The 11,898-nt window shown below is 42.9% G+C and overlaps 1 protein-coding gene across 1 annotated transcript; it reads left to right on the forward strand.

Moving 5' to 3' along the window:
* Positions 1 to 4,353: 4,353 nt before the first annotated feature.
* Positions 4,354 to 4,884, forward strand: LOC143879010 (uncharacterized). Its single transcript, XM_077381216.1, has one exon. The coding sequence runs from the start codon at positions 4,354 to 4,356 to the stop codon at positions 4,882 to 4,884; it is 531 nt and encodes a 176-aa protein (XP_077237331.1).
* The last annotated feature ends 7,014 nt before the right edge of the window (positions 4,885 to 11,898 follow it).

Below are 11,898 nucleotides of genomic sequence, written 5' to 3' on the forward strand. Positions count from 1 at the left end.
TCTTTGGTTTCAAAGTGGGAAGACAATTGCCTTGTAGAAAACTAGTATTCCTCTGAAACACCACCTGTTTTCTTGTTTTATAGCCGTGGAGAATTTGAGTGCATTGTTCACTCTTGAGAAGCCTTTGAAGTTGATTTTTTTTTGGAGGGGCTCCTCTTCTTTCTGACTCTTTATGCTCTCTTCCTAAATTTCGACCAATCGAGACCCAAAACCATTTTCTTCATCTAATTTAGTAGAGCTTTGGAATTTTGTGGGTTTTGTTCTATCTTTTGAATTTGATCAAGAATCGGATCATTAAATTTTGATGATTGGATCGGGGAGGAGGAGTAGAATCTTAAGACAAGAATTTTGAGAGATTGAAAAGCGTATGCTCAAGAAGGAATCAACCAAGTACATGTGAAAGGGAAATGATATATCCGCCCTTTTTGATCAACAGGAACACCCTGTCAGTGTTTGTTGCAATCAGGGGCATTGAATTCTTCTGATATAAGTACAACAGCCCTTCTTTAGTCATTGATACACTGCCACGGGGTGTTCCTCGTGATCAAAAGGGGCGGATATATCACTTCCCTATGTGAAAATATATTATTTTATAAAAAAGTGATGGGCATGGGCAGTGATAAATCGACTCCCCATGAGTCTCTCTCTCCTCTTTCTCTCTCTAACCTAGAGAGAGAGAGAAAGACACATGGAGAGTCGATTTATCAATTTGGGGAGTCGATTTATCACTCCCCTGAAGTGATTTATAAAATTATAAGAGGTCCAATTGAAAGGTGTTGCAATTCTCTAGACGTTGTAATGACAGACATTAATGTAAGGAAAATGATATGGAGACCTAGATTAGGACCTAAAACGGGACCTGCAATGAGAATATGCCATGTGTTTAAGAAAAATTTACTGGTAACTAGTAATGTTGTGGCGTGAACAATTTGTTAGGTCCTACTCTCGGTTTCCTTAGCATTACTCTTATGTAATTGTAGAAGTTATGAATCAATAATCATATAAACACAACACATTATTTAACAAAAAGAGTTTGCTACGAATGAAATTCCTAGCAAGCTAACAACTGCAGAGTAGTGAGATGGAACCTATAGATGACCCTATCCGACCCCACTCCAACCATGTGTCTAACCGTAAACGCTCAAAGAGCTAAAGGAGGTGATTTTTTCGGAGGGCCATTATCTCGAAAAATTCAAGGAGGTCAGAAGATCCAACAAAGACACCGACGAACTCAACAAAACCCAACAACTACATTCATCCTTATAAGAGAAGGCTTGCCCCCGTGCCTAAGAGATGGCACATGAACTCGCACGCCGCAATTGCATTTGCCAGAGGACCACTCTGCCACCATTGCCTTCTTCGCAAGAGATGCCATCAAAATCAACCTTTGTCAATGTCTAAAAGTACAAAAAAACTTTCTCACCCGAGTTGCAAATACTGAAGATACATTCCAGCTTCTCCACACTCCATTAACGAATAATTGGATCTTCTTCGGGTGGCCAGTGAAGATACAACATCTGCGACGGGAGGTAGGGATGGTTTATAGGAATTCTAGGGACAGATGGCCCTTGCCATAATTGATCGGACTGGGGATTGAAGCTGTATGTATGGAACTCAAAAAATAGGGAAAAAAAAAAAAAACAGAAAGAAATAAATGAAAGAAGAGAAAGGGAAAAATCATCACTTGTTTCAACTAGTTACTCTAATATTTTCTCATTTCTTAGATCTCAACTTAGACCCGAGAGGAAAGTGCCGGTAGAAAGAAAAATGGCGCCACAAAATATGCTTCTAGTCTAAAATGTATTTTCAAATAAAAAATATATCTTTTATCACATAGAAATAACATGGATTTACAAATGCGATATTTGGATTTAGAAACCCAAATACAAACACTGAGAAAATACTTAAAAAGAGGAAACAAAAAACTCCACTCAATATTCACTTGATTTCTTGACTTGTTTGTTTTTCATGGTTGGCCATAGATTCAATCTATCATCAAACATGGACATAGAGAATGTTTCATTTTTGTCCATCCTGCAATCTCTTTTAATATATTTAGGAAAACTGTTTTTATAGCTCGATGACAATCTTGAATTCTTTCTCATGATAAATTTAGTTAAACCATGAAATTTAATTTTAGCTTGGTCTTTCCCGATAATAGTCAAGATTACCGGAGAGATACATCATCAATTTTTTTTTCATGATAAATTTATTTAAACCATGGAATTTAATTTAGCTTGACCTTGTCCGATAATAGTCACTTTCCCCTCGGAATTTGATATGACATGCTCCCGTAAAGAGTACGGTAGGCTAGGCTGGGTGTGTTAACTTACCAACTTCTCCAATAGCTCAAGTTGTTTGAGAAAGGCATACTTTAACACTCTTCCTCAAGTGTGGCCCCACTTTCTAGGGTTGGCCCACGCGTGGCACATGTGGCCCCACTTTTGGGTTTAGCCATTGCATGTGGATTTTGCTATCAAGGAGGTTTGAACCCAGGCATTTGCTTGATACCATGTTAATCTTACCAACTTCTCCAATAGCTTAAGCTTTTGGAGAAGTTGGTAAGTTAACATGGTATCACACTTTAACAGGGTGCTATCCCTCCTTGCCCCTCCAAAGACAACCAAGATTTGAAATCCAAACATTTCAATGCTAGTTTTTTACCTTTTTATTTACTTTGATAATTTGAGAATAGAGGAAAATTTTGGAATTTAACGTCTTTGAGATGGAAAGTACAAGCACCAATGACCTATTTATATTTGCACTAGTTAATTGCATATATGGCATGAAAGTGAATATAAAGAGGAAATATTCTCATGATCAATCACATTAAAGGAGTTGATTCTATCATGCTAAGCTAGAGCACATTTGTTGCTGCATCATATGTTCCGATGGGGCGATAATGTATGAAGGCAATTGAGCAGTAGTCTTTCGTATTTTAGCTTATCATTCCCCTTGTGTGACCTTAGCCCGAATCTCATTTGTAAGGTGCAGTGTACCCCGACCATAGGGTTGCTCGTGTCTTTTAATTAGATGTTAGGGTCACAAAGAAGCTAAAAGATAGGAAGCAGGTATTTAGACAAAGACCGCGTCCGAGTGCAACGTACCTTCCAAAGATTAGGCTGGGTGGTCAAGTCTCAATTATAGGCATGGCCCACTATGTAATAGTTGATTTATGCTCTCTATTTAAATCCTAGTAATATCTCTTTCTTTCTTTTTCCGCCTTGGCTTCTATATTCATGGATAGTATTATGAGACCCACCGTATGGATTGCCAAGATTGGCTGACAAATAGATAAATTGAGAATAATTAAGCAGAAAGTCATCTTCGAATTCAATGTTAACGATGATCTTAAGGGTCTTACATGATGACATGTGTCGTTAAACGAGAACATTGATCTTGCAGAGCCTCATGAGGTGACCCACACAATTTTAGTTTTATGCTAAAGTATATCCCATGCATAAAATGAGATTAAGCCTTTTCTGGTAGAGCATTAAGGCCCTATTTATTTTAGATTTTGAGAACAGACTGTGAGTCTAAAACTAGTTATTGGACTAAAATTTTTATTTTCAGTTCTCAAAATTGAAAACAAATATGGGCTTAATGTAAATTTGAGTATATAGTCTCTAGTCCCCCTTGTTTTTAAATTTTTTAATACTAGTTAGGGAAAATAGAGGCCGAAAAAATTATTTTGTAGATAGCTTCTTATTTAAATAAAATTTATTCTCATGTTACTTGTTGAATGAAATAGTGAAAAAATAATGGTCCGCCCACAAACAAATGTATTTATATGAAAGAGAACCACAGTAAATTAGTAATTGTATTAAAATAAGCATAAGAGATGTTTTTATATGGGAGTTGATTTTTTCACCTCCTGTAGGATTATGTGCCCCTCTTTTAACATGAAATGCGGGCAGACTTTACGCTTTGAAGTCAAATCACGTAAAGTTGAAAGTCATCACCAACCATGTGCCAAGCTGTAGAGCAGCATGCTTTACCACGTCATCTAAAGTTCGTTGAATAAAGAATCAGATTTTATCTCTGTTTCTGTTGCTATTTCCATGGAGAGTTTATCTTCACTTTATGATTTGTTTGTTTCTATTTTTATGGAGTCAGTTTAGGTTGTTTGTTATTTCCAAGAAAGTGCTGTAAATCGTGGGACTACTATAGTCTATAAATGCAGACCTTTGTATAAAGAGAAGTATGCAAAATGTAATATATTGAATCAGTTCTATTTTTGCATTCAGTAAAATTGTGTCAGTTTCTTCAATTGGTATCAGAGCGTTGAGACTCTGGGAAAAAGGAGTTGCTTCAGAAAGAAGAGGATTTGTGTTGTTTGTATGCTTGAAAAACATGGATCTCGTTAATTCTGTAGAAAGGATTGAGAAGCTGAATAACTCCAACTATGACTACTGGAAGTCCTGTCTGGAGTCGTATCTCCAGGGACAAGATCTGTGGGAGGTCGTCAGTGGGACTGATGTCAACCCTCCAACCAATGCATCCGATGCTCAGGATGCCCTAAGGAAATGGAAGATCAAAGCAGGAAAAGCAATGTTTGTGCTAAAGGCCACGATTCAAAAAGATATGATAGATCATATCCGTGAGGCCAAGACTCCGAAGGAGGTGTGGGATTCATTTGTTACTCTGTTTGCCAAATCAAACGATGCGAGATTACAGATGCTCGAGAATGAGATCGGATCAATCTCTCAAGATAACATGACAATTTCCCAATACTTTATGAAAGTGAAGGGAATTTGTAAAGAGATCACTCAACTTGATGCCGAATCCAATATTACTAATGCACGCAAACGGCGAATAATTATTCGTGGCATGAAACCAGAATACAACGGCTTTATCACAGCTATCCAAGGATGGCCTGTTTAGCCGTCGTTGCTCGAATTGGAGAGTTTGTTGGCAAATCAAGAAAGCCTTGCTAAGCAGATAGCAGGAATGTCTCTAAAGGCAAATGAAGAAGTTTTGTTTACTGGGAAAGGGTACAAACAGAAATCAAGAACATGGCAAGAGAGTTCTCAAGGAAGGGAAGCTTCCAAGAATGATGAATCAAAGAAACAATCTCAAGGATGGAATTCAAAGAAGACGTGGGCTTGCTATAATTGTGGCAAGCCTGGACACTTAGCCAGGGACTGTCATGCACCAAAGGAAAAATCTGAAGAAGGTAACTCTGCTAACTCTTGTGGTGTTCAACAGATTGTGGACAGCGAGGATGACTGGAGTGCTCTCGTTTCAATTGTTGAGGATCAGACATTGATGCCAGAAGAAGGCAGAGCTAAGATGGCTCTTACTGCCAAAACGGTGGAAGCAGACCAACCCAACTATGCAAAGGATTGGATAGTAGACTCGGGATGCTCAAACCACATGACGGGAGATGAGGACAAGTTTATCACAAAAGCTGAGTACACGGGAAAAAGAATGGTAGTGACTGCCAATAATGCCAAATTACTGATTGCTCATATAGGAGATGCTACTTACAATCCAAAGTGTAGTAGTGAGAGCATCCTGCTCAAAGATGTTTTCCATGTCCCAAGTATGAAAAAGAACCTGATGTCTGTGTCTCAAATAAGAAACTCAGGTAACTTTGTCTTATTTGGTCCAGATAATGTGAAAATATACAAAGAGCTACAGATATCTGGAACGCCTTGCATGGAAGGAAGACGAGTAGACTCAATATATGTGATGTCTGCACAGGAAGCATATGTTAGCAAGACTCGGAAAAATGATACTGTAGATCTGTGGCATTATCGTCTTGCCCATGTTGGGTACATGAAGTTGAAAGCCATGATGAAGAAGCAACTGATCAAAGGGCTTCCTGAACTCGAGGTTCGTCTTGACATAATATGTTCTGGGTGTCAATACGGGAAGGCTCATCAGCTACCATACACCAAGTCCACATTTCAAGCAAAAGAGCCTCTTGAACTAGTGCACTCGGATGTCTTTGGCAAAGTGCAAGTACCATCTATTGGAGAAAAGAGGTACATGCATACTTTTATAGATGATTTTTCAAGATATGTTTGGATATATTTTTTGAAAGACAAATTTGAAGTATTTAAAAAATTTGTGGAGTTTCATAAGAAGGTAGAAAATGAACTTGGATACAAGCTCAAATGCTTGAGATCCGACAATGGTGGTGAATTTTCATCAAAGGAGTTTACATTATATATGCAAGAACATGGGATACGCAGACAGTTCATGTGTCCCTACACACCCAACAAAATGGCGTAGCAGAACGGAAGAATAGGCACTTAACTGAAGCATGTAGAAGTATGATGCACGCCAAAAATGTTCCAACTAAGTTTTGGGTAGAATGTATGGACACAGTAGCATATGTCATTAATCGTCTTCCTCAAAAAAGGCTCAACTTTATCTCTCCTATGGAAAAGTTGTTCGGAATTCAACCCAATGTAAGTCATTTACATGTATTTGGATCAGTTTGTTATATTTTTGTGCCTGACTATTTACGCAGTAAATTTGAGAAGAAAGCTCTCCGATGTATTTTTACCGAATATGATTCAAAAAGGAAGGGTTGGAGATGCGTAGATCCAATTACAGAACGTGTCCATGTCTCAAGAAATGTAGTATTTGATGAAGCCTCTTCATGGTGGTCAGGAGACCATGAAATTCTTCCTGACACTAAAGAGCTCGAAGCAGAATTGCAAGAAAAGATGTGTTATGCCTGGACCAATAAGTGAAGAATCAGTTGAATCATGTCAAGAGGAGACACTAAATGAGGTAAATCAAGAAATTAGTCCTTATAACCCATGGCATTTCGATCTGCATCAAGAAGGAACTGTAGAAGAAGAGAGACCATCTAAGTTGAATGAACCAGAAATTGATAAAGACAGTGCAAAACCCAGAAGGTCAGATCGTGTTCCAAAGCCTAATCCAAGATACGCTAATTCTGTCCTAACCGCAGCTTGGATTGCCACAGTAGTTGATAAAGTTCAGATCAGTGAACCAGCCTCATTTGAAGAAGCTCAAGGAATAGAAGAATGGGAAAAGGCTATGGTTGAAGAAATCCAGGCCCTCAAGCAAAATGAAACTTGGGATCTTGTACCTAGACCAAGTGGAATAAAACCCATCTCATGTAAGTGGGTGTACAAAGTCAAGGTGAGAGCAAATGGATCGATTGAGAGGTATAAAGCTCGACTTGTAGCTCGAGGCTTTTCTCAACAGTTTGGTCATGACTATGACGAAACCTTCAGTCCTGTTGCCAAGATCACCACTGTCCGAGTCCTCATTTCTCTTGCTGCAAGTCATTCATGGAAAATGTGGCAACTAGATGTGAAGAATACGTTTTTGCACGAAGAGGTGGATCGTGAAATTTTTATGGATCAGCCAAAAGGGTTTGAAGGAGACCCACAATATGTTTGCAAACTTAGGAAATCCATATATGGGTTGAAACAAGCTCGAAGAGGCTGGTACGATAAAGTTGCTGAATTTTTACAAGCAAATGGGTATCTTCTAGCTCCATCTGACTCTAGCTTGTCTGTAAAAATCACAAATGGTAGAACTTCAATCATCCTTGTTTATGTTGATGACTTGATAGTCACAGGAAGTGATATTACAGAAATTACCAGAATCAGAACAAATCTTGGAATTCGCTTTCAAATGAAAGAACTGGGGGAGCTCAATCACTTTTTAGGACTCGAGGTAGACCGAACCAAGCAAGGGATATTTTTGGGACAACAGAACTATGCAAGAAGGATGCTTGAACGGTTTGGGATGGCAAACTGCAATGAAATAGCTACACCAGTAGAAGTAAATGCAAACCTTCAACTAGAACAAGGAGAAGAACTTGAAGATCCAGTTATGTACATGCAACTAGTGGGGAGTTTAATTTATCTAACTCTAACTAGACCTGACATAGCTCAAGGAGTTGGTGTCATAAGTCGATTCATGCAAAAACCAAGAAGGTCACACCTTGATGCAGCCCGTAGAATCTTAAGGTATGTTCAAGGAACCTTGAATCTTGGCATATTCTATGAAGTAGGGAAGAAATGTGAGATAACTGGGTTTTGTGATGCGGATTATGCTGGAGATGTGTCAACTAGAAGATCAACAACATGCTATGTATTTAGCCTAGGGTCCGGTGCCGTTTCATGGTGTAGCAAACGGCAACCAACAGTGTCTTTATCTACAACTGAAGCTGAATATCGAGCAGCTGCAATGGCAGCTCAAGAGAGTGTTTGGCTAGTACAGTTAATGAAGGACTTGAATCAAGTCACATGCGGGGTGGTCACTATTCACTGTGATAATGAAAGTGCAATTAAATTAGCAGAAAATCCTGTGTTTCATGCTAGGACAAAACATATCGAAGTTCATTATCACTTTATCAGAGAGAAGGTTTTGCGTCAAGAAATCTCTCTCGTATCAGTTCACACAGATGCACAACTAGCTGACATACTAACGAAGGGCCTATGCTGGAAGAAGTTTGCTAAATTTAGGAAGGAGCTTGGAGTCATTGAAAGAGAATTGGTGCTGAAGGGAAGTGTTGAAAGTCATCACCAACCATGTGCCAAGCTGTAGAGCAGCATGCTTTACCACGTCATCTAAAGTTCGTTGAATAAAGAATCAGATTTTATCTCTGTTTCTGTTGCTATTTCCATGGAGAGTTTATCTTCACTTTATGATTTGTTTGTTTCTATTTTTATGGAATCAGTTTAGGTTGTTTGTTATTTCCAAGAAAGTGCTGTACATCGTAGGACTACTATAGTCTATAAATGCAGACCTTTGTATAAAGAGAAGTATGCAAAATGCAATATATTGAATCAGTTCTATTTTTACATTTAGTAAAATTGTGTCAGTTTCTTCATAGGGGGCGTATAATCCTAAAGGGGGGGTGATGGGACACAAATACAGCGTCGCCCCCAGATATCACCACGTGTCGCTCATGCACAAATAAGGCATAGACCATCATGAAGAAACGCGTGGGAAAATGGCAAGACCATACGGTCACGACACGTGTCGCTCTCTCACCGTCCAGGCCTCATCATCACAAGTTATGGAAGGAAACACCCGGCAAAGCCACGTGCACCGGCGAAGCAGGGGAACGGCCCAATCTCGCAAAGGAAGGTTTTCTCTCCATAATGATGAAAAGGCCCGTCCGCCTCCTTTTAAAAGGGAGGGAAGGAAAGAAGAGAGGGGACACGTTTTTGAAAGGACTTCCCCCATTCTCAGCTCCGCAAAACAACCGGAAAAAGAGGCGAGGCAACAACAGAGGAGATGAGGAACTCAATCCTACTCTCCCTGCTAGTCCCCTCCGACCCACCCATTCACACACCCAGAAAAGAACCCGCGTTTTTGTCCTGGTAATCCTGATCAAACCTCTTCCTCTTCTCACTGTCCTTTATATTGATTGGTCGAAGGATCTGACTTGGGTGTCGAAGTGGTCGTCCGGGACCCACCCCGAAGCCCCTGACCCCCTTTGTTTGTGATTGCAGACCCCGCGGAGGCCCTCTACCGACCGCGCAATTGCAGACCCGGATTCAGACGCCATCATATTGGCGCCCTCGTGGGACTCGTCGAGTACTGAACGCCTTATAGCGATGAGAAACCACACCCAACAGCAAGAAATAGGGGTGATGACCAGGAGCCAGGCTCAACGCGCACAAACCAACACCTCAAGCTCCCGGGAGCCCAACTCACCGCTCTCGGGCCGACACCAGCCCTCCTCCAGCGCACCGCAGATGGTCCCTACGCCCACGGCATCCTCGACGAATGGGAGAGGAAAACGGCATCCCCATTCACCTCGGAGGTCTTAAAAACCCCAGCAGAAGTAGGAATAGACCTCTCCCGTTTCGGCCTGTACGATGGAAGCACAGACCCCCTTGAGTTCCTCCAAACTTTCAAAAGGGTAATGAAGCTCCGGGGCGCTTCGGACGGATTCATGTGCAGAGCCTTTGCCTCCCTGCTAAGAAAGATCGCAAACGACTGGTACATGAGATTGGAGCCCGACTCCATCGCATCCTTCCACGAATTCGGAAGGAAGTTCAGCGCAAGATTCGCCAACAACCGCCTCCGCCACGATCCAGCGGATGCCCTCTTAGCCCTCCAAACGAGACCCTAAGAGACTTCATGTTAAAATTCAACGCCGAATTAGCCCAGCTTTCTAACATGGACGTCCAAATAGCGGTTGCAACACTAAAGCATGCCACCACCGACCTGAATCTCAAGCTGCATCTCACCCTCAAGCCACCACGGGACCTGCAGGAACTTGAATCCAAGGCTGACAAGTTCGTGCGAGTAGAAGAAACCTTCGCCCGAGAACAGAATCAGCCCGGCCCCGATGAAAGGAAAAACAACGACGGCCGAAGGGCCATGAGGCCACGAGCCGAGGAAAGACAGGCGGGCCGGAACCCCGTCCCCATCTTTGAAAGACTGGGAAGCGCCCCACTAAAGTTTCCCCTCTCCCACGTTCTACTAGCTATCAGGGATCAGGTTCTCCTGACCCCCCCAGGAGAATGGCCACAGACCCAAAGAAGCTGTCCGCCAAAAAGTTCTGCGAATTCCACGGGGACCACGGCCACGAAACTGACCATTGCTTCCACCTCCGCCTCCAGCTGGAAAAACTGGCCGAAGAAGGGCACCTGAATCAATATCTCAGGAGCCCTGGCGAAAATTCGCGCGAGGTTCGGCATCCACCCGACGAGCCTAGAGGCAGGCGTCAGTCACCCAATAAAAGCCGGTCCAGCCGCCGCCGCCGGTCCAGCAGCATCCACCGATCCACAAGCCGACACCGATCCCTGAGCAGGCATCGCTCCCGAAGCAGACATCGATCCCGCGGCAGACACGACGCACGCCGCCACCAGCGCCCCCGGAAAGAAGAGCCCCCCGAACAACCACAGGCCCGCGAACAGCCGCCTACCATCATAGGAAAAATCAATATCATCACAGGAGGGCAGGCAGCGGGAGGGCCGACAACAGCTGGTCGGCGGGGATATGCAGAGTGGGTGTTCTCCATGGAAATGCCTTCCAAAAAGGCCAGAACAGATCCGCCCCGTGAAGACCAGATCATCACTTTCTCCAACGAAGACCTCGACGGGCTACAAGTCCCGCACGACGACGCACTGGTCATCAGGCTAGTCGTCGCCAACTTCGACATCGGAAAGATTCTGGTTGACACAGGAAGCTCCGTCAACGTATTACACCTCGGAACCTTCGAAGAAATGAAACTTGGCAAAGAGAGGCTAGGACCCGCAGAGTATTCCATCTATGGATTCTCCGGGGCGTCGGTACGGGTCAATGGCAAAATCGACTTGCCCGTAACCTTTGGGACGTACCCCCTCCAAAAGACCATCCTGACCACCTTCATGGTTGTGGATATACCTTTCACTTACAGCGCCATCATCGGGCGCCCCGCTCTAAGAGATTTGGGGGCAGTAGTCTCCACCCCCCACCTCAAGATGAAATTCCCCACTCCAACTGGAGTAGGGGAGGTCCGGGGGCAGCAGATGATAGCACGTCAGTGCTACGCAGCGAGCCTAAGAGGAACCAACGTCCCGGCCAAAAACTTCACGATCGGTAGTGAAGACCCCCGGCAACGGGCCCGCGCGATCAGAGGAGAGCCCGCCGAGGAGCTAGACTCCATCCCCATAGCCCAAGATGAGCCCGAGAGACAAGTCCGGATCAGTTCTCTATTGAGAGGCCTCCTGCGAGACCAGATGATCGACTTTCTCAGAACCAACAAAGACATGTTCACATGGTCCGCTAAGGACATGCCCGGGATACCCAAGGAGTTGGCCGTTCACAAGTTAAACGTGAACCCAGCCCTTAAACCCGTCTGGCAGAAAAAGAGGAACTTCGCGGTAGAATGTCAAACTCACATAAAGGCCGAAGTGGAGAAGCTACTACAAGCCGGGTTCATCAGAGAAATCCGGTACC

The sequence above is a fragment of the Tasmannia lanceolata genome, unplaced genomic scaffold (genome assembly GCF_043159265.1).
Source record: "Tasmannia lanceolata isolate RefF3 unplaced genomic scaffold, GAP_Taslan_0.1 ptg000006l, whole genome shotgun sequence".
Lineage (NCBI taxonomy): Eukaryota > Viridiplantae > Streptophyta > Magnoliopsida > Canellales > Winteraceae > Tasmannia > Tasmannia lanceolata.